This window comes from Leopardus geoffroyi, chromosome C3 (genome assembly GCF_018350155.1).
Source record: "Leopardus geoffroyi isolate Oge1 chromosome C3, O.geoffroyi_Oge1_pat1.0, whole genome shotgun sequence".
NCBI classification, from domain to species: domain Eukaryota; kingdom Metazoa; phylum Chordata; class Mammalia; order Carnivora; family Felidae; genus Leopardus; species Leopardus geoffroyi.
The window spans coordinates 49733649-49759832 of record NC_059338.1 but is presented as its reverse complement, the minus strand read 5'-3'; the positions used below and the strand labels follow the sequence as shown (position 1 = coordinate 49759832).

The window sequence follows — 26184 nt, the reverse complement described above, 5'->3', positions numbered from 1 at the left end:
AATATTACACCGCCAGCTGGCAGATGCTCTTTTCCTTCTGGGTTGGGGATTATGTATTTGTGTCATTTTTATATTGTGTTTGTTTTCTTGGCAAATGGCTTCTCATTATTGGGTGGCATGGTGGGGAGAGGAAGGATATAACTCTAGGGGCGTGTTCTGCTTGATAAAAGGCAGATAATAAAAAGGTGGCTTTTTTTTTTTTAACGCACAGAGTGCCAAACTATATAATTTAACTAAACACGAAGAGCCTTGGATCCTGCAATTATCCAAGCAATATCCAAACAGTGCTTAGAACAGGGTGACTTAGAAAGGGGATTTTTTTCTTAGGGTGCCTGGATGGCTCAGTCGGTTAAGCGTCCGACTTCGGCTCAGGGCATGATCTCACAGTCCATGAGTTTGAGCCCCGCATCAGACTCTGTGCTGACAGCTCGGAGCCTGCTTCGGATTCTGTGTCTGCCCCTCCCCTGCTCGTACTCTGTCTCAAAAATAAATAAAAACATTAAAATAAATTTTAAAGCAGTGGGATTTTCTTTTTTAGAAGAATTTAGACGACTCGCTTGGCACATTCATCTCCTTTCCCCTAGCTCCCCTGGACCCCGTCTGCACCCCCGGAAGAGTGCAAAAACAGGCTCTAGGGCAGAGTGTCCCCCCCCACCCCATCTAGAAAATGGGAACGCTTCCTGGCAATGCCAAGAGTAGGGAACCTTAGAATTGCAGGTATGGGAGGATTAAGTTAAAGCCCGGGGTATGAAATCTGACCTAATTAAGACACTGCTGGGGCAAAGCATTGCAACAGCAATTATACTGGTTGTAAAGGGGTGAAGTACCTTTTAAAGCCAAGACATTCTTCTGCCAAAATTTGGCACCCCGGAGGGTCAAATGAAGAGTCGTAAACGCAGGACATCCCTTCCCTTGACCTCAAACGGGGGCACCTTTCTTCCATCAGCTGCCACAGAGGCTGCCTGCGTGGGGGTCTCTGCAAGGGGCCCCGGGCTCCTCCTTCCAAACATCTATCATCTCTTCTGTAGACAGTTTCCCAAAAGCTGCGGCGATCCTCTCATTTGGCCTCCCTTACAAAGCCATTCATTCATTCACAGATTTTTTTTTTCACATTTATAATATACCAAGACCTGTCCCAGCTTCTAAAGATGCAGAAATGGATCAAATTCTAACAATAAGATGACCCCATATGGCCACCTCTAGGTCAGACATAATTTGTGGGCATTTCCTTACAAACAGTTCTGAGGTTTTCGTGATGAGAAACGATTCATTCAGGTCTATTTTGAATTTTGAGCCTGGATTAAGTACCGGTATTGTGCAAGGTGCTGGACATACAAAGATGGATAAGTTACATCACCCTGTCCCTGAAAAGTCACAAGTCTAACGTTCAAAACAGACATACGCATAAACACTCAAGATAATGAGTAATATTCCTCAGCTGCACAAGGGAAACAGAACAGAGTTTTACCCTGGCAGAGACAGCACTGGGAGGCTGGGAACGAGGGTCAGTGGTCCTGTTTGGGTTTGCAGAACAGGTGCAACCACCTTAAACTAGGTGAACACGAGGTAAGAGCCTCGGCTCTGGGGCCAGAGTACATAGGTGCAAATCCCAGCTCCTCCACTTACTGTGTGATCTTGAGGAAGTTACTAAACTCTCTGTGCCTTTATTTCCTCTTCTGGGCAGTGAGACTAATAAATCCACCTCGATGAGTTGTTTTAAAGATTAAAGAAGAGGCACCTACCACAATGCTTTCCCAGCTCCATCACTGACTGTGTGATGTTATGCAAATTACTTGAACTCTGTGCTCAGTTTCTTCAGAATACCCACTTCGTTGTTAAGAGAATGTAATGACTGGGGCGCCAGGGTGGCTCAGTCTGTTGAGCGTCCGACTTCGGCTCAGGTCATGATCTCACAGCTTGTGTGTTCGAGCCCCGCGTCAGGCTCTGTGCTGACAGCTCGGAGCCTGGAGCCTGCTTTGGATTCTGTGCCTCCCTCTCTCTCTGCCCCACCCCACTCGCATTCTGTCTCTGTCTCTCTCAAAAATAAATAAACATTAAAAAATTAAAAAAAAAAAAGTTTAATGGCGAACACATGTAAACTTACACTCTTGTATCAATACCTAGCACAAAATATTATTATTATTATTATTATTATCAATGCTTTTATTACTAGACACACACATTCAGGGTGCCTGGGTGGCTCAGTCTGTTGAGCTACTGACTCTTGATTTCTGCTCAGGTCATGATCCCAGGGTGGGGATTGAGCCTGCTTGGGATTCTCTCTCTCTTTTTCCCCTCTTCCCCTCCCCCCTCATGCATGCTCTCTCTCTTTAAAGAAAACAAAACAAACAAAAAACAAAAACAAACAAAAAAAACCCCACACCCTCATTGCAACAATAAAAAGCTTTGCATTTTAAATTGTGTTTTCATATTCAAAGGAAAAGCTCATCAGCCTGAAAATCAGAACTTTAACTAAGGGGATTTGGGAAAATTGATTAACCTCTCTGGGCCATGGTCTTTTCATGGATAAAGTTACCCCCTCCAGAACCTTCCCAACCGCCTCCTTCCAGGTAGGCAGAACCAGGGTGCAATACATCAATAGCACCTGGGACAACTCTGTGCACTCTGAGAGCTAGCACGTCACTTTCATTTCTCTATCCCATGGAAGGTCCTAAAAAATGTTTGTTGAATGAGCGGATCCAAGTTTTTGACTGACAAGTTTGGGGACACTGAGAAATTCAATTAACTTACTACAGGTCACCAGTTCAGCTACTGGGGTGGGAACATAGAATGAAAATCTTCTTAATCTTCTTCCCTGAGACTACAAAGTCAGCCTCTACAGGGTGTTAAATTGGGAGTGATTGTTTTCTTTGCAAATAATTCTTTATTTTAGGGGCCTCACATCCACTGCTTTTAAATTGCAAACTACTCTAGTGCATATTTAAAAACCGATTTAGCAAGTGTCAAAGTATCTGCAGGTTGTCGGCAATGTACCTGTTAAACAAGCTCCTTCAATTGGATCCTGACTCAAGATATTAACTGATGTGCGTTATTGGGACGGGTAACACCATCTGTGGCGGGAGGGGTGGGGGCAGTTGTGGCTGTCTGCAAAGAGAAGAAGCTGAAAACTAACATGAAGTCATGACTATGGGGCTTCGATTTGTTCCTTAATTCATGGGTATTTATTTAACTATCCCAAAAGTGGCAATAAAATCTTGAAGCCCAAAACTCAAAATGATTTCTGCTCCAGGACAATGAGATCTCCTTGGGACCCTAAATCATGATTGTAGAACGCAAGGACAGTGGAAAATCAAAACAAAAAACACTTGGTGATCGTCTTTTACACTCCAAAATGGGCCCCTGGTGCGCAGAGACAAGTTTTCAAAGTCAAGACCTTTGATTTCCAAGAACCCGGTGTGCAGGAACGCAAGAAAGTAGCTAAACTTTCCTAGCCAAGTGTTCGGAGTTATTGACATATGATCTGTTACATCCTGTTCTAGTACGTGAGACTCCATGGATATCTACATAGTGTCAGCCACTTGGATGACGCTTAATGAAGAGGCTTCTAAGTAATCCTCTCTTGAGAGTAAGCGGTAATTGTGAAGAAGAGGAAATGTAAGGCAGAGGTCGAACTTAGGTGAAGAGATACACTCAGAAGCCACCTTCACGCGATGGCCGCCCCATGTGTGCACACACACAAAATCACACACAGGCCCCACCTCGCACGCCGCCCTTCAGAAAGCGCCACTGCAATAGTCAGTCTTCTCCTGCCTCAGAATCGTGCAAAGGGCAGGAAGCAACAGGGGATTCCGGGGCAGTCTGGCAGGTCGGAATCAGATTCTCTCTCTTTCAGATGCCATTGCTCCACGGCACTTGTGATCACAGTGCACTGTTACTCTTGTTCCCTCAGACTTCCCGCACACCCACACCTCGATGCCGCTTTAAACTTTGACCAACACATTTACTATTTTATACGCGAGCAGTGAATTTAACTTTGATCTTAGCCTACGAGAGGTGGTGCAATTTGAACATATTAAGTATTGGCCCCCAAGTTCTATAAATAGATGAAACCCCTATATTATTAAGGGGTATCGAGGTACTAAGTTCCTCAAACATGATTTTTAATGTTTATTTATTTATTTTGAGAGAGAGAGAGCACGAGTGGGGGAGAGGCAGAGAGAGAATCCCAAGCAGGCTCCGAGATGTCAGCACCCAGCCTGACGCAGGGCTCAACCCCATGAACCGTGAGATCATGACCTGAGCCGAAATCCAGAGTCAGGCGCTCAACTGACTGAGCCACCCAGGTGCCCCCGAACACATTTTTAAGTCTAAAAGTTCTTATGTTATGTAGTAAATGCTGTGTCTGTATGTCTGTCTCCCTCACTAGACTAAGAGTATTTTAACTGTCGAGGCTATCATGCTGGGAACGCAGAACAGTGCCTGAAACGTCATTCATTCAATTACCGTTTGATGAATGACTGAACAAATGAACGTACGCATGGCCAGGGGCAATGTGGCTTCAAGCCCAGATTCTGAGGGCTGGATTCAGACTACCTGGACTCTAACCCCAGCTCCCTCCTTACTAGCTGTGTGCCTTTGGACAAATCGCTTAATCTCTCTGGAGTTTTCTATAAAATGTTGCATAATACTGGGCACTTCATGGACTGCATTTCACAGTACCCGATGCAAAGTAAACAGTCAAGAAGTATTATTGTTATTAGTGAAATTCGGAATGTCTGGCCATTGTAGCTACCAGGAGACTCCAAACATTTAGGTAGTTTCACCCCCAATTCTAATCAAGAAAACCCCATTTTGTGAATCTTCATTTCACAAGCTGAGGCAGGATTTAATGGCCTTCCAGAATGCGAAAGAACTCTGGGCACAGGTGGCGGCAAGCAGCTGTTCTCCATTTCCACTGAGGACCGGCTGAGAGTCTTAAAGAGCCACATGAGTGATTTGGGTATAAAGTATTAGGAATAACTTCCTAATGTCGAGGGTGTGAAAGTCTGGGCTGCCGAGGAATCCTCCTCTCTTGAGATTCTTTAAAAATTGGATACTTAATCGGCTCTAAGGCGGATCAAGGCCAGGACAACGCCTCACGTTCAAGTAACAGGCAGTTTGTACAGGTCAGTCAAGTTATGCTGCCGTTGACCTAGTTCCAGCGAAGAGCTGTTACCCAGAGATGCGTACAGAAAGGACGAAAGCATGGGAAGCAGATTCCTCTACTTAATGAGGTTGTAACAGAACATTTCACTGTGCTGTTAATCCTCATTCAAAATAACTTTACATTTCATAAAGAAACCATTTCTGGAGGACCTGAATGGGCAGTGGCTGACTCAGGCGCTCACGGGGAGCCGGCAGCGTTGGGGACCACGTTTGGCTGCAACCTCAGGTAAGTGGCCAGCACCCTGTGGCGTGCAGATCGTGATCTGTGCAATTTCCAGCTTCAGCTGGCAAACAGAAGAGGCGAACATCACTTCCATTCCACTCTCTGGGAAGGGGTGGGAAGAAAGTATCAAAGAAACCCCAGAGAGCGCTCAGACCCAAATTACACCCCTATTGTTCTTTTCAAGCCGAAGACTGTTTTGCATATTTCCTCTTGGGAAGAAAATATTCCGATTTTTGTGGAGAGGTGGAGGCGGTCTCTTGCCCTTCGTCTTGGTTGCCCAGAGGAAGAGACCAAAGAGAAAAAAAAAAAAAAAAAAGACTTCTAGGGGGGAAGGAAAGCTCGCGGAGGCTTTGATCCTGCACAACCTGAAGCTTGAGTTAAGGCTGACAGGGGAGTAGATGCAGGTGACTGAGGAAGCCTGGCTGGTCTGCAGTTTTATAGGCATGTAAGGGGATTAGACAGAAGGGCTGGAATGGTGATATGTGATAAAGACACTTAAATGGGAATTTAACGGTTTGTTCTCTTCCAAATTACTGAACATTAAGTTTAAATGTTTTCATATAAATATTAAATTGTATGTATATTGCAGGATCGCAAATTTGCACATCACCGCTCAGTTTTTTAAGGAAAACGTAGCATCTTTGTTCCCTGTAAGTATTCTTTGTCCGAGCCTACACCCCATTGAAGAACAGGGGAGGAAACACACTTGCGGGTTGATGTCTCAGGCTCTTCCCTTTGAAATAGTGTCTGTGGGTAAAGCCTTCCCTTAGAGAATTCCGCTTACTCTCTCTCCCCGCCATGGCTCATGGTGACGGGAAGGCAGGCCTGTGGCTGATACAGTGGGCCCTCTTCTCTGCAGGTGTCTGGCTGGGGCACAGCCGGCCCCTGGTGGCCTTCATGGACACCGAGCCATCCTTCCCTGCTGGGGTCCACGTGCACCAGGCTGCAGGGCGCTAGAAGCTCTGCCTCAGACCTTGACCGTCCCTGAGGCCAAGCTGTTAGGACTCTCAAGTCATGTGGGACAAGTTGCTAGGCCAGAGCCAGCTTCCCCTCAGACCCTGCAGCCTCTCCCAAGCTACAGATAAGGAAGAGGCCACAAGCCCCACGCTCTCAGGCTCCCCAGCCCTGGAGGCATCTTTTTTTTTTTTTTTAATGCCTTCATTTTGAGAAAGAGACAGTGTGAAGGGGGGAGGGGCAGAAGGAGAGGGAGACACAGAATCTGAAACAGGCTCAGGCTCTGAGCTGTCAGCACAGAGCCCGACTTGGGGCTCGAACCCACAAACTGCGAGATCATGACCTGAGCTGAAGTTGGACGCTTAACCGACTGAGCCTCGCAGGCGCCCCCTAGCAGCAGATTTCTATCACAACCTGCTCTGCTCCCCAAAGCTTCCACTTTCTAAAGAAGGAAACAAATACTTTCCTCTTACAGCTGCACTTGCTTTGTTTCACCAAAACTGGTTTCGGCCAGCTGAAGCTGTGAAAGAATCATGACCTTCAGCAACCTCCCCACCATCACCACGAGTAAAAAGAGCTGATAAACAACCAAGAACTCTGAGTGACCGCGGTTCATCAGACCTCACTGGACCCAGCTGAGGGCTCTTTCCTGCCCAAGGAACAACCGGACTTGTTTTAACCAACCATGTACAGACTAATGGATGCACCTGACTTTGCAGAGCACAAGCTTTCAATCATGAATTAGCAAACATAGCATGACGGCCTCCCTTTCTAGTGCATAAAACCCCCTGACTTACCCTCGGAAAAGTAGTCCCTTGCTGGGTATCCCTCTGCCCAGGAAGTAACTCAGCTCAGTGCTTGCTCTGTTGATGCTTTACTCCTGGCTTTCCATGGATAACGCCAACGGGAGGAGGAAGTGAGCACACCAGCATCTGCTGTCTCTGCCTTCCTCTTCAGCCCTCACTCTCCTCCTCTCAAGAGCTTCTTTTTATGGGGTAGGACTTCCCTGAAGCCCTTGTTCCCAGGGGCCCTAAGCCACAGGATCTGGCAGTGGTGGCAGATAGGTGCATGAAGAAAAACTCCGTAATAAGGACACTGAATGAAAAGTAGTTTTAAGTTCCTGTTCCATTACCTATATCATGAATGAAAAACTGACCGTTTAGGAGCACCCGGGTGGCTCAGTCGGTTAAGTGTCCAAGTTCAGCCCAGGTCATGATCTCACGGTTTGTGAGTTCGAGCCTTGCGTCGGGCTCTGTGCTGACAGCTCAGAGCCTGGAGCCTCCTTCAGATTCTGTGTCTCCCTCTCTCTGCCCCTCCTCTGTTCGTGCTGTCTCTCTCCCAAAAATAAACATTAAAAAAATAAAAAGAAAAAATGACAGTTTAACTTGGTAGGCGACAGGACAGTCTAGATTTTACTTATTATATTGTTTACTAATAATTTTTTAAACCACACTTACAGAGTGCTTGGTTCATTCCAGGTACTTTTTTTTTTTTTTAACGTTTTATTTATTTTTGAGACAGAGACAGAGCATGAACAGGGGAGGGGCAGAGAGAGAGGAAGACACAGAATCCGAAGCAGGCTCCAGGCTCCGAGCCATCAGCACAGAGCCCGACGCGGGGCTCGAACTCACGGGGCGTGAGATCATGACCAGAGCCAAAGTCGGACACTTACCCGACTGAGCCATCCAGGCGCCCCTCGGGTACTTTTCTAAGACTTTGGTTCTCATTCTTGCATGTCCCTATGTGGTAGCTACTATCATAATTCTCATCCTCATTTTATAGTTGAGGGAACTGAAGCACCAGTCAGTGAAATAACCTTGCCCAAGTTTACAAGGTTGAGATGCCTTGAGATCCGAGTCTGGGTCCTGTGAAACTCACACACGACTGCCATAGTACCGCCACTGGGTGTCAGCACACCAGAGTGAAGGAGCGGCAGTCTTTTAGGGGAAGTAAGGAAACAGCATTGACTGAGGGCCTTCTCAGTCTAGAAAACACTTATGCAGACATTTCCTAATTTAATCTGAGAGATGAATAAACTTTTTAGAGAACAGAATATGCAATATTTAGTTAATGGAGTGACTGATTTGCATCAGAGGCGCTTTTGTCCATATTTTTTCAATTGAAAAAATAACACTAGACTTGGAAGTTAAGAGGCTCAGTCCCCAGATTCTTTGTTAACAAAGGACTCTTTCCAGCTATACGCACCTTATCACACAATGAAACCATTATTAGAAGCACTTCAGGGATGAATGTGCTCTGGATGCTCTCTCCCTCTGCAAAAATCAGCCAGAGACAAGCATTTGCTATAAAATGATCTGGTTTAATCGCTATCAACATCAGAACTGTACTGCATTAGAGTACAAAACCTGTATGTACAATTACACATACAAAAAATGTTCTTTGTGAGGAGCAATTTTCAGCAAATCTGACAAACAGCAAGAGTCATTCCTATTTTGGGTTTGAAAAGAGAACTGGAAGCTTCCAAGATGTTCCCCGCCTCCCTCTGGCTCCCGTGACCCTGCGAACATCAATCCGCAGAGGCCCGAGGTAGGAAGGGCGGGGTTAACACTACCAGGCACACGTTCTCCTCTCTCAGGGAAGGGGTGCATTTTTAGGAAACATCCCCCATCATTTATTATACTGATGTTCCATCCATCTGCATCACTAGGTTCAGCGGTTACCATGACAATATGATGCCTATAGCAATCTAACTTGATAGCCAGATGCCAGAATGTGAAAAAATAGGACCAGCTAAGAAAGTGAGAGAAATATAATTAATCTGAAGCACATAAAAATGTGCACAAAACTAGGACCAAGAGGGAAACTGCTGAAATGTCACTGTGGAGGGAATTATGACAGGAAGCAATAATCAAGTTTCAGTATAAAAGCTCTGCTAACTAGAGGCACGAATCGGTCCATAACTAAGACTGAGGAACCAAAGTTAGTTGCGAATATTGCTCTGAGAGCCTCCCCCAAATAATTTCCTGCCTCAGAGCCCAGCGGGTTCTCATGGATTCCAGCCAAGGGGTTCTTAAGCTTGACTTTCCTGAAGATCTGAAGCCACCATCTTGAATCTCCCCCACGGCATTCTGCTCACCTCCGGTCTGCTATTCTACCCGACTACTCTCCATCATTCTGAAGCCAATGTTAAGAGACTGGACTGAGCTGTGTCCTAGAAGACCCTGTCCTCTTGCCTTCTTCGTGACAGGGGAGGCAATAGGCCAGCACAACCCTCTTGGGGACCCCAATATGGCAGAGGGGCTGGAGATCGAGGAAGGAGACCAGCTTGGAACGGGTGTGGTTTTCATCACGGCTGGGTTGGATAGCGGCGCTGGGCTAGGCGATTCGGCCGGTTCAAGCTAGTAGCCATGGAGAGCTGGAAAACAATAAATGTCACATGAGATTATAGCCCCAAGCAGGACTCCATCCAGGGCTGGCTAGCAGGACTGAGCTAGGGGATCCTGAACACGCGAGCTGTATGTGGCTTCCTTTTGTGATATTCTAATCAGTTACTTTCACCCAATACCTCTTGGATATGGCAGAAGAAATTCAATTTTATGAAGGGGGGAGGCCAACTCGGCACATTAGAGGATCTGTCTGCCCCAGGTCCCTGAAGAGCAGGAAGTTTAGCTTCTCTCAAAGGTTGCAATGACCCCCTCACCCCCCGGTTGGTGTAATGGTATTTCCATACCACTGGTACCAACACCAACGTGTCTCTCAGAGTCTCAAGACCTGTGAAAGGTCAAGAGTCGTATCACTAATAACGACACTGATCGACCATTTTCTGTGTGCGGTCCTTCACATACATTCTCCCATTTAATCCTCACACCTACCCTGCAAGGTAGCTACTACCAACCCCACTTTATAGATGCAGAAACTGAGGCTTACAGAGGCCAAGTAAGGCATTGCTCAAGAACTCACACATGGTAAGTGGTAAACTAGGATTATAAACCTGGATCACCTTCATCCAAAATTTGTGCTCCTAACCCATCTCCTTCGGGGCTTCCTTACCTGGGGGACCTGAGATGGGTTGTAGAGAGGAACACCTCCTTTCAAGGGGGGTGGGGGGAGCAGAACACCAGGGTTGTAGAAAAACTCAGAGGAAACACCCTGTGATGGAAATCAATGGAAAATCCTATCAATCACCATTTCTGATTCCAGAAAATCAAGGGCTTCCCTGCACATCAACTTTGGTCAAGAGATGCAGATAGAAAGGGATTCTTGCTAGAATCAGGAATTTCAAGCAAACAGCCATCACCCACGTGGGCACAGCCAACCCTGGATGTAATGTCATATTCTCTGAGAGGCCTAAAATGCTACAAGAGTGCTCTAACCCAACCACAGGAAATAAAAATGGTTTCCTGGCAATTAGCATGAAATTTGTACCGTGTGCAAGATTTATCAAGAATTTACAGCCCTCATTAAAAAAAAAAAAAAAAAAAAAAGGCAGGGGGTGGGGGAGCACCTGGGTGGCTCAGTCAGTTAACCATCCAACTTCAGCTCAGGTCATGATCTTGTGGTTCGTGGGTTCGAGCCCCGCATCGGGCTCTGTGCTGACCGCTCAGAGCCTGGATCCTGCTTTGGATTCTGTGTCTCCCTCTTTCTCTTCCCCTCCCTTGCTCGGGTTCAGCCCCTCTCTCTCTCTCTCTCTCTCTCTCAAAAATAAACATTAAAAAAAAAGAATTGTGTACAGCCCTTGCCAAAGACACTAATGAGCTCTGGGGAAGGGAAAGAGGCAGTTCTCTAGATCTCACCTGAGGAAGTTGATATGGGAAGTTGATATTGTGTCCCCTTGAAACTTCGTGTGTTGAAATTCTAACCCTCCCAGTACTTCAGAATGTATCTGGAAGCACTGTCTTTTTTTTTTTTTTTTTTTTTAGGTTTATTTGTTTACTTTGAGAGAGACAGAGTCCAAGTGCAGGAGGGGCAGAGAGAGAAAATCCCAAGCAGGCTCCACGTGTCAACACAGAGCCCCCAACAAGGGGCTCAAACCCACAAAACTATGAGATCGTGACCTGAGCCGAAATCAAGAATCAGACGCTTAGCTGACTGAGCTACCCAGGTGCCCCTGGGGTAGTGTCTTTAAAGAGGTGATTAAGGGAGTGCCTGGCTGGCTCAGGTGGTAGATTATCTGACTCTTGACCTTGGGGTTGTGGGTTCAAGCCCCACCATGGGTGTGGAGATTATTTAAAAATAAAACCTTTAAAGGGGCACCTGGGTGGCTCATCAGTTAAGCGTCTGACCTCCGTTCAGGTCATGATCTCATGGCTCGCGAGTTCGAGTCTTGCATCAGGCTCTGTGCTGACAGCTCAGAGCCTGGAGCCTGCTTCAGATTCTGTGTTTCCCTCTCTCTCTGCCCCTCCCCCACTCACACTCTGTCTCTCTCTCTCTCTCTCTCAAAAATAAATAAACATTAACTTTTTTTTTTAATAAATAAAACCTTTAAAGGGGCACCTGGGTGGCTCAGTCGGTTAAGTGTCTGCCTTCAGCTCAGGTCATGATCTCACGGTTCATGGGTTCGTGGGTTCGTGGAGCCTGCTAAGGATTCTGTGTGTCTGCCTCGCTCTCTGCCCCTCCCCCACTCAGGCTCTGTGTCTCAAAAATAAAGAAACATTAAAAAAATTCTAATAAAACCTTTAAAAAATTAAAAATAAAGTTAAAAAATAGGTGATTAAGGTAAGATGAGGTCATTAGGGTGGGCCCTGAGTCAGTATGACGGGTGTCCTTATAAGAAGAGAAAATCTGGACACCAACACACACAGAAGAGCCACCATGTGAAACCAGTGCCATCTAACAAGCCGAGAAAGAGGTCTCCGGAGAAACCACCTCTGCCCACACCTCCACCTCAGACTTGCAGCCTCCAGAACCGTGAGGAAGTAACTGTTTAAGCTGCTCAGTCCGGGACATTTGTTATGGTGGCCCTAGCAAACTGGTGCAGAAGTTCTCTCTGATTCCCCAAGTCAGACCCTCACAAGATGGCGCCTCCAGCCCACCCCGAGTGTGCAGTCCTCACACAGGCATCTGGTGGGGCCCCAGACTCCAGCCCCAAGACGGCTCACCTCAGGCCCAGACAAGCCTCCACTGCCCGTGCCCTCGGCCGCTCCCTCACCGGACGCAGGTCCTTGCACTCCGCCCTCGCCTAGAAGGCAACGAGTGGGAGCTGTGTCCACTGCCCAGGGCTGAGGAGTCCCACTCCCAGAGGCACCCCCAATGGCCAAGGAGCACAGAGAGCCCACAGACAGCCCAGAGGGCATGCGGTTGGCGGTACCTGTGGCCCCAGAGAAGGGGCCTCCTGGCAGAGACTGGGGCTCTGGGAGAGATGTCAGTGAGAGGCCGGGCCCGGCCTGAGGGGGAGAAGATTCTCCGGAGGTCTCCTGTTTAGTGGAGGAAGAAAGGCAGTGTTGGTGATGCCAGCGGTTAACAAATTCATGCCGGCAGCTGTATCCCCACCATGCCCTCAACAGCGGCCTCAACCTGTGACCTGCGGCCGGGCACTCACCCCAAAACTCCACTTTTTTCCTGCCACTGCTCTGCTCAATGATCAGACAACCGCTGGCCCCCTAAAGTTAATATTCTTCGTCCTAATTTTTAAGACCCTTCATCATCTGCCTTTGCCAATTGCCAGATGAGACCTCCGGGCCTCAGAGGTTCTGAGGAAACTTCCTCCAAAGGGCGGAAGCGTCCCTGCCCTCACACCCTCATGCTCACCTCAGAGTCGGGACTGTCGGACGAGTCTTCTCCAGAAGGGGATGCGTTGCTTCTGGGCTTCGAGCGAAACCAGCTGAACCAGCCAAACCCTGAGCTCTGGAAGGGAAGGGGGGAGATGTAAGGCCTGTGGTGCGCTCCTCCGGCCGAATAGATTAGCCGACCCCAGTCTGATGGTGGGTTGTCAGAGGCCCGGCCAAAGCCCAGATTCCCAACCCTGCCCCCCAGTTGGGGGTGGGGGGAATGATGGCAACAGGACAAGACCGCCACCTTTGTGTTCTCTTTCACATCTCCTAGCTTTTCCGTCTGTGCTGGATTTGGGGAGGATTTTTTATCTGCCTCATCGGAGGATTCCTCCTCATCCTCCTTGACTGAAACGGTGGAACTCTCAGAAACGTTTCGTGATCTGGGAATCAGCGGCACCTAGAATTAAAGAAGATAAGAACTAATATTTTCATAGCACTTGACAGGCTGCAAAGGCAAATCACCAGCCCCACTCAGTACATCGGCAGGCAGGCCTTACAGGATCACACCTGACTGATGAGGACACACAGGGCTGAGAAATGGTTTGCGGAAGGTCTTAGGACAAGGCCAGAGCCCAATCCCAGTCCCCATGGTATCCCTAACTGGATGGGCTTTTGGCTGCCATATGCTACCTCCCCACATCAGATTTCCACAACGATGCCGAGGCCTGGAGCAGAAGATATGGAATGCTACCGCTGGAGATGAAGAGAACAGGAAACCCCCCGTGGGGACCCACACACCCAAGAGGACAGAGACTGTAATACATTGGCCCTAACTCATCCTAGAGCTCATTCCTGGCAGACTTGCTCAAGATCAACCGTGAACAAATGCACCAGAGGGCAGCAAAATGTGTCCATGCGCCTTTCTATTTGTGTGCGTGGTAAAATATACATAGCATGAAGTTTACCAATTTAAGTATTTTTAAGCATACAATTCAGTGATGTTAGTACATTCACAGTGTTGGCTAACCACCACCAATATCCATTTCCAGAACATCGGATCAACCTCAACAGAAACTCTGTGCCTATTAAACACTCCTCACTCTCTCCTCCCCCAATCCGCTAATAGCCTCTACTCTTTTTGTCCATTAATTTGCTTGTTTTAAGTACCTCATGTAAGTAGAACCACATAATGTTTGTCCCTTTGTGTTATATTTACATTTTGTATTCAAAAAAAGGCATAACTGGTACAACCTTTGGAAAATGCTTTGGCAAATCTAGAAAAAGCTTCATTTTTTAATTCTGAATATAGAATTTACTGTGTAGTAAATACTGTTTCTAAGCACTTTACATAAGTGATTCATTTAATCCTTACAACTGTCCCACGAGGTGGGTACTATTGTTATCATCCCATTTATATAGGAGAAAACTAAGACACAGAAAGATTAAGCAACCTAAGGCCACAGAGCTAGCAATTGGCAGAGCAAGGATTCCAACCTGAGCAGCCTCTCCTTCTAGAAATTTCTCCTGACTGAATAATTCAAGAAATAGACCAGGCTTACACGTCCATCACTAGAATGTCCACCGCTGTGTTTTATATGTGAAGGGAAGGGAAGGGAAGGCAATATGCAGTGAGAGAGAGAGGAGGAAAGAAAGAAAAGGAAGAGACACACCCTTGAAATGTTTAACAATGCGGGAGTGGTGAGCGAAACTTGGGGCTCCTTCCTGTGGCCTACAAAGCCCTGTTGGTCTGGCCTCTATTGCCCTGGCCTTGCTTCTCAGCCCCTTGCTCCCCACTGTCTACACACAGTGAGTCCCTTGCTCCTTCCTTCACCTACCAAGTGAGTCCCATTTGACTTGCTACTCCCTCTTCCTTGAAGGATCATTCCCTAGACACCTCCCTGGCTCAGGTCGGCCCCCCATTCTGACCTGTGCTCCAGGCCTCCCCAGAGGTACCCTTGCTGGACACCCCATCTCAGGTAAAATCCATTATGCATACAGCGTTCATCTGCAGTCACCTCCACTAAACTGAAAGTAGGATTTGTCTGGTTCCCTGTGTCTCCCCAACCCTGTGATAGTGCTACAGATACGACAGGATCTCGGGATTTGTGAACGAAGGAACCAATGAATGATGGTGCTTTCATACAATGGACTTTATCATACCAATATTAAAAATCATTTATGGGTGCTTGAGTTGGTTAAGCAACCGACTCTTGATTTTGGCTCAGGTTATGGTCTCATGAACCGTGAGTTCAAGCCCTGCATCAGGCTCTCTGCTGACATTGTGGAGCCTGCTTGAGATTCTCTCTCCCTCTCTCTCAATCCCTCCCTCACTCATACTTTCCCTCTCTCTCAAAATAAATAAATAAATAAAACTTTAAAAATCATTTATGAATGACATGGAAAACCTCATTTTATAGTATTAAATAACAAATAGGAAATAAAACTTCATATACACATTTAAGAACACATGAGCGATATTTGGTTATTTGTATGATACTTTCTCTTTATTTTTCAAGTTTTCTGTAACAATGATGTACTACTTTTTCAGCCAGGAAAAAAAAAGTAAAGCATAAAAGTTTTTAAGTCCTGTGGCCAAGTACCTACTTGAGACATTTTTAGGTATAACCACTACTTATATGCTCAAATGTATACAATGTAAGCCTCCAACCAGGCAAAGCTGAAGAACATCTTAAGTTTGGGACCAGCAATGGCCATTGTTGGGGGAAGGGCACATTCGACAGCTAGATAGAATGGTCAATTAGACATGGCCACCTCCAAGACCTCCCAGCCTAACTGAGGAGAAAAGACACAGCTGACAAAGGTCCCTCTTGGGGAAAAAAGCAAGGTAAACATTACAATAAAGCAATAAACATCAGGGGCGCCTGGGTGGCTCAGTCCGTTGAGCATCCGACTTCGGCTCAGGTCATGATCTCACAGTCTGTGAGTTTGAGCCCCGCGTCGGACTCTGTGCTGACAGCTCGGAGCCTGGAGCCTGCTTTGGATTCCGTGTCTCCCTCTCTCTCTGCCCCTAACCTACCCCACTCGCATTCTGTCTCTGTCCCTCTCAAAAATAAATAAACATTAAAAAAAAATTTAAAGAAATAAGCATCAGAGTCTCCCATGACAGGGCAGGGCGTGGTGAGTGTGTGGTGGGACAGTGAGGGAGGTGTCAGAGATCTCAGAGGCCAAAACTAAACTCAGCCCTGCCACCCCTCCCCCCATGGACACCGGTCGGCAGGATTGAACAGAAACAAGAACACGGCCCTCCTTGCCACCGCTAGGATTTGGTATAGCAAGAAACAAGTTGCATTGTGGAAGGGAGAGCTGGGGCCAGGCAGAAGAAGGAGTTTGCACATGGCTAAGAAATCTGGGCAAATGGAAAAACCCTGAAGCATTAGAAGCATTAGAGGAGGTAGGCGTCAGCATCTGCCGTGTTTGTCCTCTCACCTGGGGTTTGGAAACAGCCTTTTGACCATCTGGATGCTGGAAACTTCCTTGAGATACTATATTCTCTGTTATGGCACAAAACACAAACATAGTGATGTGAACTTGTGCTTTTCCCATCTAATCTGAAGAAGGAACGTGGCTACTGTCGGCTTTTCTAACTGCAAAGCAGCTGGAGGTCCCAGCCTATCCAGTCCAAACCAATTGGATCGCATAAATGTGAATCCACGGGCACAACCCTCTTCCAGCTGCCCCAGGACATGCTGGTCACCTGACCTCTACCCTGAACCAAGGCTGTTCCTTAGGAATCCTGGAAACCTGGGTCACGTGGAGCTAGCTCACAGGGTTCCTCCCTGACCTTCCCCTCCATTTGAGTCTCCTGTTTTGGACAGGACCTTATCTTAGAAGGTCTACGATGTAATCCCCCTGTCTGGCTGCCAGCATTCGCTTGGTGACTCAGCACTGCTCACCACACTTGGGTGCAAGTGGCATTTTCCTCCCTTCTCCACCCTGCAGCCTCTCTCTTAGGAACTCTGCATCCAAGGGGAGGGCAGGAGTGACCGCTGTGAGCCTCACTATGCTTGTCCAGTGGAGAGGCAGGCTGCAATGGAAGGGCAAGCCCTCGGAGGCACGCAGAGTCCCAGCCCCAGGGCTACCACAGAGCAGGCCCTCAGTCAGGTGCACACCCACCCTTCAGGGCTTGATCAGCTCTCACCCCACCTCTGACCCCGCCCACCTCCATCATCTGCTTCCTCCCCTTCGACACTCCTCACCCCAGGCTTCCAGCCTGGCCGGCAGGTCTTACCAAGAGGTGGATATATCTGCTGGGTTTCTTCCCAGGCTTCTCCTCCAGGAGGGCCTGTCACAGCCATACAGCCACCAGTCTCTGGCAGACAGACCTCAGGAACCGAGTAAAGAGGCACGGGGACCCCCATCTGCCCCACACCTCCTCCTGCTGGACAGGAACTGGGCTGGTGGGGAATGGGGTGTTGTGAGCTGGGCTGGCCTGGCCCCATCTGCTCCGGTGTTGGCCACAAGGCTCTGCGGTCCCCAAGGGCTTCTGAGTGGCTCTGACGTCCTAAAAGATCATGGTAGAAAGTGTTTCCTAAGGACATAGGGCAAAGAAGAAGGACTGAGACCTGCAATGTGACATTAGCGTGGACCCATCACACCAGGGCCATTCCTGCCATGTCCTCTTTGGAAAGCAGTCACAAGGACAGGCCGCTTGATGCGGCTGCCATTAACGTGATGACAAATACAACACAGCAGTGATTGTAACACCTGTCACTGCTTGTGACTTAGAGTTTACAAAATTATTTCCCCCACTGCCTTGTATGATCTCTGAGCCTTGAACCAGCACATCAGGAGGATAGAAATTACCTTCCTTGTTTCACTGCACACTTTTTTATTTGGGGGTAAACTTTCTCCTTTAAGGATTTCCTAATGGACTTGGGTGTTCGAAGCTTAGAAAGTTTCCATTAAAACCCAAATCAGAACCACAGAAATGAACCAGAGCATCGGTCCCGGAAGCGAGTGTGGTGGGATTCCTTCCGGCTCTCCCACTTTGCTAATGAGATGGGCTGTGGTGTGGATGACTGGCTGATGGTCACGGGGCCAGTGGGGCTGCTGACCCACATGCTCAATTGGGTGACAAGGGACAGGGCTGCTTGCCGGCGGAAGCAGCACTCAAGAAGCCCTGGCCTGGTTCCCCTCCAGGCCTCTGCCTGGAAGGTGCTGGAATACAGCAGCAAAGCTGAGAAACAGAAAGCAGGGCCCGCTTTCCTCGCCTTCCCCCAGCTCATCCTCCGTGAGGAAGACGCCCGCGGGTGGGAAACGGCTGGAAATCAAGAGATGACACCCTGTCCTGACCCCACCACAGGGCGGAGGGCTGTGGTCACTTGGGGAAAGGGCCCAGAGCTAGCTGGGGGTAATAATGCTGGCTGGACCCAGCACTCAGGGGCATCCTGAGGGGAAAGGAGGGATGTGCTGGCAACATTTTGAAACATTTGTCACATGTCTATAGCAATCGTTAGCTCAAAAATCAAAACTGAAAGCTCAAAAAAATCTTCCTGTTTCCAACACCTACATGAAACACAGACAATCCACCCTCTCTGGCCTCAAGAAACTCATCAGCTGGGGAGAAGGTATGGAGGCAGGTGAAACAACGAGATCACGATACAACATGGTGAATATTAAAACCTGAATGTGAGGCAGAAACTCTAAACATGTGGGAACTTAGAAGTGTCAGGATGGCTGTGGCCAGACAGAGCTGTGGGGACAAGGTCAGATTTGTACAGGCAAGGAAGTACCCCCCAGGAAGGGCCAGGTGAATATTTTCTAAGTTCTGTTATCTCTACGATCAGGCCCAGAGAGTCAGCCATTTGCACTCAGGTCATCAGCACGGGTACCTGTTGTTCCTCCGACTCCAGAAGCATCTGAGTGAGCAGGACAGAGATCCCCAGTGTCTCCTGTGACCTTCTGCTATTAAACACAAAGTAAAATCTTTTTAAACTACACAAAGAAAAGCAAGAACAGGGAACAATGGTTTAAAATTAAGTCAAGGGGCTCCTGGGTGGTTCAGTCCGTTAAACGTCCAACTTTGGCTCAGGTTTGTGAGTTTGAGCCCCGCATTGGGCTCTGTGCTGACAGCAGAGACTGGAGCCTATTTCAAATACTGTGTCTCCCTCTCTCTCTCTCTGCCCCTCCCCTGCTCACTCTCTGTCTCTCAAAAATAAATATTTTTAAAAAATTTTTAAATAAAAAAATAAAAATTAAGTCAAAAAGAAACTTCAGAGGGAGTGACGAGGTATGAGAATCTGGACCGGATGCTGAGGGCTGGTGGGGGAGGGGCAAGGGCAAGGCCTCAGCCCTGCATCTCTCCTGGGTGTGCTCAGAGCAGGCAGGGACCAGGAGACCAGCATCTCCCAGCATCTCCCCACAGAAGGGGCAACGGGAAGGGCCCCAGGGCCCCGTGCGTGCAGCCCATGGGAGTCAGGGCTGCGTGTGCCTTGAAAAATCCACCCTCTCCCGTCGTTATAGAGATTGGAAGAAAGAAAATGGAGGCAGCCCTGTTCGAATTACTGGTACAATTACTACCAGCAGCTTCTGCAGTTGTCAGAACAAAAAGGAAAGGTCCGGAAATCTTTTAAGCAATTGCCCTACATTACATGAAAGTGACACGAGTCCACTGTGATCCATTGTTCCTAACAGAGGGATGAAAGCTTTAATGCTCATAAACGTAGCTTCTAGGACTAAAGACAAGGGTGATTGGCAAGAGGGCCCCAGGGCCTCACAGGCAAACCCAGGAGACCATCTCTGCCCGAGGGACAGGCAACAGCTGGGGGGCTGAGCGCCACCCCCTCCCGGGTCAACCTGTGTCTCACGGATGGGGGACTTCATGCCCTCCGTGGGGTCGGGGACTTGCCAAGGTCAGTGCTCTGTTCCAGGGGAGCGGAGAGAGAAACAGAGGTCTCACCACCGTCCGGGCTCTAACCCCACTCACCGCCAGCTCCTTGAGCCGCCTCCGAAGCTGCACCAGCCAGTCTGGCTCCAGGTCCCGGTCTCTGCGTCTGTCTACAACCAAGGGATCTGACAGCTTCAGTTTCTCCGCTAGCTGTGCCCGGTTCCCAGCCGGGTCAGGGGCGAAGGTAAGAGAGGGAAAAGCAGACATAGATGATGGGGAAAGAGGCAACAGGGGAATAGGAGAAAGACAGTCTTAACTCCCTTGCAAATTAGATTACCAAGAATAATTGATTAGCAAATCCAGCAGATACCTTCCTGAAACTGCAACATAAATAATTAACCCATCTTGGTGTTAGATATGCAATAAAATATAAGAAGAAACTGTTACCCAGCTTTGTGTCTCTGCAAAGTCGTCTCCTCTAGTACTGCTTCTCAAGTACTGCACTTGGGTGCTCCTAGGAATCACCTGGACTGTGGCTAAAATGCTAATTCCAATCCCAGAATTCCATGGGGCGGGGACAGCACCTCCATTTTGAGTCCCCGAGCGCCCTACATTTTTCAGGGGCAGGGGGCTCAGCACCACAGATTTTGTTGGCTGCTGAATCCAACAGTTGGACCTTGTCTAAAGCAAAGCAAAAATTGACAACAGGCTGTCTTTTTACTCTCCAGCTAATGGATTTTTCTTCAATTAATTGGCACTATTTGCCCGATCATTTTCTTCCCCTGGAACTAAACGTTGATATGTTATGTTGTCGTTTTTAAACGTACCCCACATGTGATAAAGTATTCCATGCATTTAAAAGCATTTTAATAAGGCTCATTTCCTGTTTTAATCACTAAAATATATACTCTAAGTCCAGCATTTATAATTAGAACGGCTGACCGGAACATGTGGTTTTACTGTCCCAGAAAAGCGGATGCAAGAATAAATTCCTGGCACAGCACACGCCTGCTTTCCAGCCACCCCCCCCCCCCCCCCATCCCACCAACCCCCGCCCACTGCCTGCTTCTTTGTGTGGTGTCAGGACTCTGCTTATCATGCCTGGGCATGCGTATGTGGTCAAAGACAGCCATGGGCTCCAATTTCCAGCATGTTCAAAGGAGATGGGCTGTGGAGTCTAAGCTGCTTTCACAATAGCTTTCTCTGAACACCGAAGATAAAACACCTGCAGAGAACCCTTTGAGAAACTCACCTTGATGAGTTCCACTAATAGCACAGGGTGATCGCTCTCTCCTTGGCTAAGGAGGGCCGTGCCAATGGCTTCGCAGTAATGCAAGGCCGGGGACGCAAGGCCATAATCTGCCAGACGGGAAGCATAAAGGAGCTTATACACCTGTGGAGAGGAGCGGGGCCAGTGACTAGTCCATCCGGGCAGGATAGAAGGAGAGACATGTAGATAAGTCAGCTGACCGCCAGCTTCAGCTAACTCTGCCATCCAAAATATCAAGGAGGGCCTCGTGCCATTTGGTTTACTCTGTCTGCCTAGGGGCACAGTTGCAAATCCAGCCTGCAGGTCACACATTGCTGAGAAAGGGATGGGAGTCACATCAGTTCAGTCTCTGGAGACCGAATCACCACGGGAATGCACCAGACTAGTTACTTCTGATAAGCAAGCCCACGTAATCTGGAAAGCCTGGCATTTGTGGAGCATAGGACCAGGCACCAGGGGAGACACAGGAAAGAAGAAGAAATGACTCTGACGCAGGCAGACAGCTATTTACAGAAGCATGAGGGGCACAGCAAGGTAGAGCCCATGAGGGTTTGGAAATGAGACAGGCCCAACTTCAAATCCCAGCTCTACACTGGGTGTGCCACATTGCGCTGGTTGCCACACCTCCCTATGCCTCAGTTTCCTCACTACAGCACGGGGATAATACTGTTCACCCCTTGGTTGTTGTAAAGATTAAATGAGACAATCCATGTAAAGTTCTTAGAACAAATGGCAGGCAAGAGCTAGGAGCCCACAGCATGTGACTCCTGTCTTCAGTTTCCCGTTTGGCAAAAGGAAGGGAGTCATGCCCACCTCGCGGGGTTAGAAATAATAACTCAAAGCACAATAGCGCCCTGCTGGCACATAGAACACACTCGCTAAAGCTAACTTCCTTCCTGTCTGCCCAAAGGTGACTGAAAGGTGGGATGACCAAAGAAGAGAGAGAGAGAGAGAAGAGAGACCTGTTCCCAAAGGAGCTCATCTGCTCAGCTTTGCTGGGGAGGGAGAGTCTTCGGTAAAACAATGAAGGAAGCTGCTATACACGAAGGCCGTCATTTTCGAGCATTTTTGTGCCTTTTGTGTTGTGGGCTGTGAGTGTGCGTGTGTGTGTTGTGTTGCCAGGCGCACTGAAGGAGTCCCGATGAATTGGAGGTGTGACATGAGGTCCTCAAGCAGAGAAGCTGAGAAGAGGAGAACCGGCAGGGCCCTTGCCCCGGCCCAGCGGAAGCCCCGAGGGGAAGACAGAAGGGCGAGGGCAGGGACGGAGCGGGAAGGAACTTGCGCAGCTAGGAGATTCAAAGAGATGGAAGGAGCACGTCGGAAGGAGGGAGCAGGCTGGGCAAACCCCCCCTGGGCTGGGCCTTCCCGCTCCCCCCCCCCCACACCCCACACACACACAGGCCGCATGGCCAGAGGGGAGGAGGAGAAGGGAGAGCTGTTTGCAGAGAGCGGAGAGCGGCACTTGCTGCGGAGCAGGTGCGACAGGACGCGGGCCAATTTCCATTTGTTCCGGGGCAAGGCAGGAGCCTCCAGCAACAGGGGCTGCTGCGTTGATTTGCTTTCGTATCTTGAAATGCAGACTTTTAGGGGACCTAGAAAGAAATCCTAACTCTTCCCACGCTCAAGCTAACGAGGAAAAGTGCTGTAGATGACTTCGCCCAGCTACCCTGTGCCAAACAGCAACTCTGGAAACCCAGCTGCTCGCGGCCACGTGACGCAGCTAAGGCGGTGCCCTCGGGTGGGTTCAGTTACCTGGAAAGAAGGGATGAAGGATTTGGGGCGGCCCAGCATCTGACAATACTCGAAGATTTCCGTCCTCTGGATAGCCTCAGTTGTTGCAAATTTCAAAAACTCTTGACTACAGTCAGGGAATAACAATAAAAGAAATTGAGGGGGGATTGGGAGGGAGGAACTTAAATCCTAGTAGACAAGCACCAGCTGCATCCGAACAAGGTAGATAGAGTTCCTGCCCTGGGCTGATCCCTGGGGCGACTCCAAGACGGGAAAGAGACTGGGGGCCTCCGGAGTGAATGTTTTGCCTCCTCTTTCTCCTTCTTGGGGCTGGGGAAGGAACAGAGCAGAGCCCTGCACCAGAAGTGCAGAAAGGGGGGTCCTCCACCTTCTTTGCTGGAGGGTCACCTAAGGCAAACTGACCTTCCTCCTCCTCAGAAGGGCACTAGGCGCTGCTCTTTAACATGCTGAGAGCTCACCTTAGAACGCTGAAGGCCTAGAACGTGCATCTATGCAAGGCCACTCCTGGCCCCAGCAAAACAGCATAAGAGGGTGCTCTCGAGAGCACCCAGAAAAGAAGGCACGGCCAAGAATGGGGACAACAGCTGAGCCAAAAATCAAAGGACAGTCCCTATGCTGGGTGTTCATTCAGCCAATGAGGCAATGAGGAAGTGGGCTGGCCAAATGTGATCCCAGAGGCTACCAGACCCCTCCACGGGCCCTGACGGCTTGGCGTGCTTCTTAATCTCGATCACCACAGGTTATCTCCAGAAATGTCCTTGTACCATATAAACATAGGAGGGAGACGAATTAACCCGTGCACATGTATTGTCACATTTGGCACAGGTGGTCTTCTCTGACAAGCCCACTATATGCTGTCAGAGATCACGACCCAGAGAAAGCTGGCCACGGCTGTACATTTCCACAGAGGTAGGCAATTTTGCGCAACAGTTGAAAGGACTTCACAGCCTCACAGCCTGGATTCCAAGTCCAACGTGGCTGCACACTAGCTGTGCTATCTTAGATAAGTTAACTTCTCTGTGCCTTGGTTTCCCTCCTGTATAAAGTTAAGATTAAACATATACTTTATTCATAGGATAAATTTGTACTGATTAAAGGAAATAGTGCAAATAAAATGACTGGCACAATGTAAAAGTTTAGGGTATGTTAAGTTGGGGGGGGGGGCGGGGAAGAGAGATCCAGAACATGGAGAACTGCTGGGAAGCAAACCGATCGATCTTTTTTGTCCATTTACTCATTGTCTACAGGCTTATTAAGATCCTTCCGTGTGAAGGGGAGTCTGGGAGGCTCAGCTGGTTAAGCGTCCAACTCTTATTTCAACTCAGGTCATGATCTCGCAGTTCTGTGAGTTCGAGCCTTGCATCGGGCTCTGCGTTGATGGTGCGGAGCCTGCTTGAGACGCTCCCTTTCTCTCTGCCCCTCCCCCACTCGCACTCTGTCTCTCTCAAAATAAATAAATAAACTTAAAAAAAAAAAAAGATCCTTCTGTGTGAAAACACTAACGTTATGGCCAACAAAGAATAAGTAACAGGCTGGACTTTGAGTAGCTTGTGCACCGTCAGTGTAGGGGTGTAAGGAGTAAACATAAACTTCTTGCAATTTCCAATTCTGCCCAGTGCTGACTCTGAGACAAGCCCAGGGCTGCCTAATACAGAACCTCAAGCCACCCCGATCGATCGCACTGACAGTTCTTAAGAGATGATGTCTGGTCATGGAGCCAGGGCGCCACCAAGTGGTCAGAAGGGGGCAATACACCTCAAAGACCCACACGCAGTTTTGGGGAGCAGGGCTGGGGCCTGAGGCCCCCTGGAGGTGTGATGCGGCTCCCACCGGGCACACCTCCCTGCCCAGATCTGTGCAGAACAGCCCCAGAGGAGGGGAGCAGCAGTAGGTGAAATGCATACAAGAAAATGGAAAGTAGAGCCATGAGACCCAACAAGGCCTCCCTCAAACAATTCCCTGGAAACCGTCCTTCCCGTTCCCTTTCCCCCAGGAGACCCTACCTGTGGCTACTGCCAAGCAAGGCCAGATGATCTGTCTTCACGGTGTAGTGGCCGAAGGGCACGTGAGCCACGAGGTAGCAGAAGTGGGCTGCCTCCACCAGCCCCTTCCCAGCTGCAGGAGGAGGAGAGCAAGGCCCAGTTACGGAACATGGCTGTGTGGGGACCCACCATCGGGGTGGGTGGGAGAGAGATGGCAGAGGGGGCTCGGGGTCCGAGGGGAGAATCCTCGGGGGAGGGAAGGCCAGAGTCGCTGGCCCTAAACCACACTGTCCCCTCCCACCAGCATTTTTGGCTTCGGACATTACATTTCAATTCTTTTCAGCCAGAATACATCACTGATTTGTGTTTTCCTAGTATATTCGTGATTAGGAATTTTCTAAGCATTTTAAGTCCTTCCTGAGGGTGAAAAGAGAGCAGATGCCTACACCTGAGCAAAGAAGTAGCTGTTTTTAAATTAGACTCCTTGGGGGCACTAATGCTTCCTCTGCTAAAATCAAACAATAGAAAACTTTTCGCAGGGCTCATAAAAACTACCAATAATGACCAGCCTGTTCCCATTTTCAGAATGTTCTCCCATACATTTTCCATTACCTCAAAATTGAATTAATTCAAGTAGGTGACGTACTCAGCACAAGGCCAGGTGCCCAGGAAGGACTAAACAAAACCCGCCTCCCTTTCTAACCATCGGCCGCTGACCCACCTGCCGTCTGACTTGGTGCTACCTTGCACATCGCTCTTTTCCGTTTAACAGAGCAATATTTCACAAAGTTAACAAAGAGTATCATGATTTCTAGGCATTCAGCCCCTTGACCAAATTTGAGAACCTCCGGTCTGGAACATTCTGTAACCCCTAAGTGTTTATAAGGCAACGTTCACTGAGAGATAATAAAGGTAAAGCCTACGCAATTACTCAGGGTAGTTCAGGCAAAAATAGAAGTTCCTATCTGGTTGAGCTGGGTCGCCGTGCGGCTAACCATAACAAGAGGCGGGGTTCCCTGTGTGTTAGCTCCATCCTGGGGGGAATCTGACCAGGGATAGAAAACCAGCTGCTGAGGGGAGCCTCTGCAGCAGCCCAGCCCGAGTCTCAGGGGCCTGGACTGCATTGCAGCAGAAAATCTGGGAAACGGAGAGACAAGAACGACACTCCTTTCTCTGGAGTTTCCAACCCCTAAACACTGAGGCCCCTGGGTCAGAGGAAAGCCTGAGGCACAGACGCAGGCCCTGCACAGAACCTAAAAGCCTAAGGATAGATGTGTAAAGTGGCCTGGACACAGCCTAGAGGAGAGGAGGGGGCAGGG

At 48.7% G+C, this 26184-nt stretch overlaps 1 protein-coding gene across 12 annotated transcripts in view; it reads right to left on the bottom strand.

Moving 5' to 3' along the window:
• Nucleotides 1-8642: 8642 nt before the first annotated feature.
• SEC16B (SEC16 homolog B, endoplasmic reticulum export factor) overlaps nt 8643-26184 on the bottom strand; it is a 55401-nt gene continuing 37859 nt past the window's right edge. For 7 of the 12 annotated variants that reach the window (XM_045452792.1, XM_045452796.1, XM_045452793.1 and 4 more), the window contains 13 exons: nt 24887-24998; nt 22884-22989; nt 21114-21254; nt 19934-20071; nt 18867-18939; nt 17264-17563; nt 16462-16526; nt 13319-13471; nt 13052-13147; nt 12612-12717; nt 12403-12482; nt 10355-10453; nt 8643-9719 (listed from right to left, as the gene is read on the bottom strand). In XM_045452792.1, the coding sequence (XP_045308748.1) occupies nt 9651-9719; nt 10355-10453; nt 12403-12482; nt 12612-12717; nt 13052-13147; nt 13319-13471; nt 16462-16526; nt 17264-17563; nt 18867-18939; nt 19934-20071; nt 21114-21254; nt 22884-22989; nt 24887-24998 (1538 nt within the window). In that variant the 3' untranslated portion in view covers nt 8643-9650. The remainder of the gene's footprint in view (nt 9720-10354; nt 10454-12402; nt 12483-12611; nt 12718-13051; nt 13148-13318; nt 13472-16461; nt 16527-17263; nt 17564-18866; nt 18940-19933; nt 20072-21113; nt 21255-22883; nt 22990-24886; nt 24999-26184) is intronic. The other 5 variants (XM_045452801.1, XM_045452800.1, XM_045452798.1 and 2 more) reach the window with 5 other exon arrangements.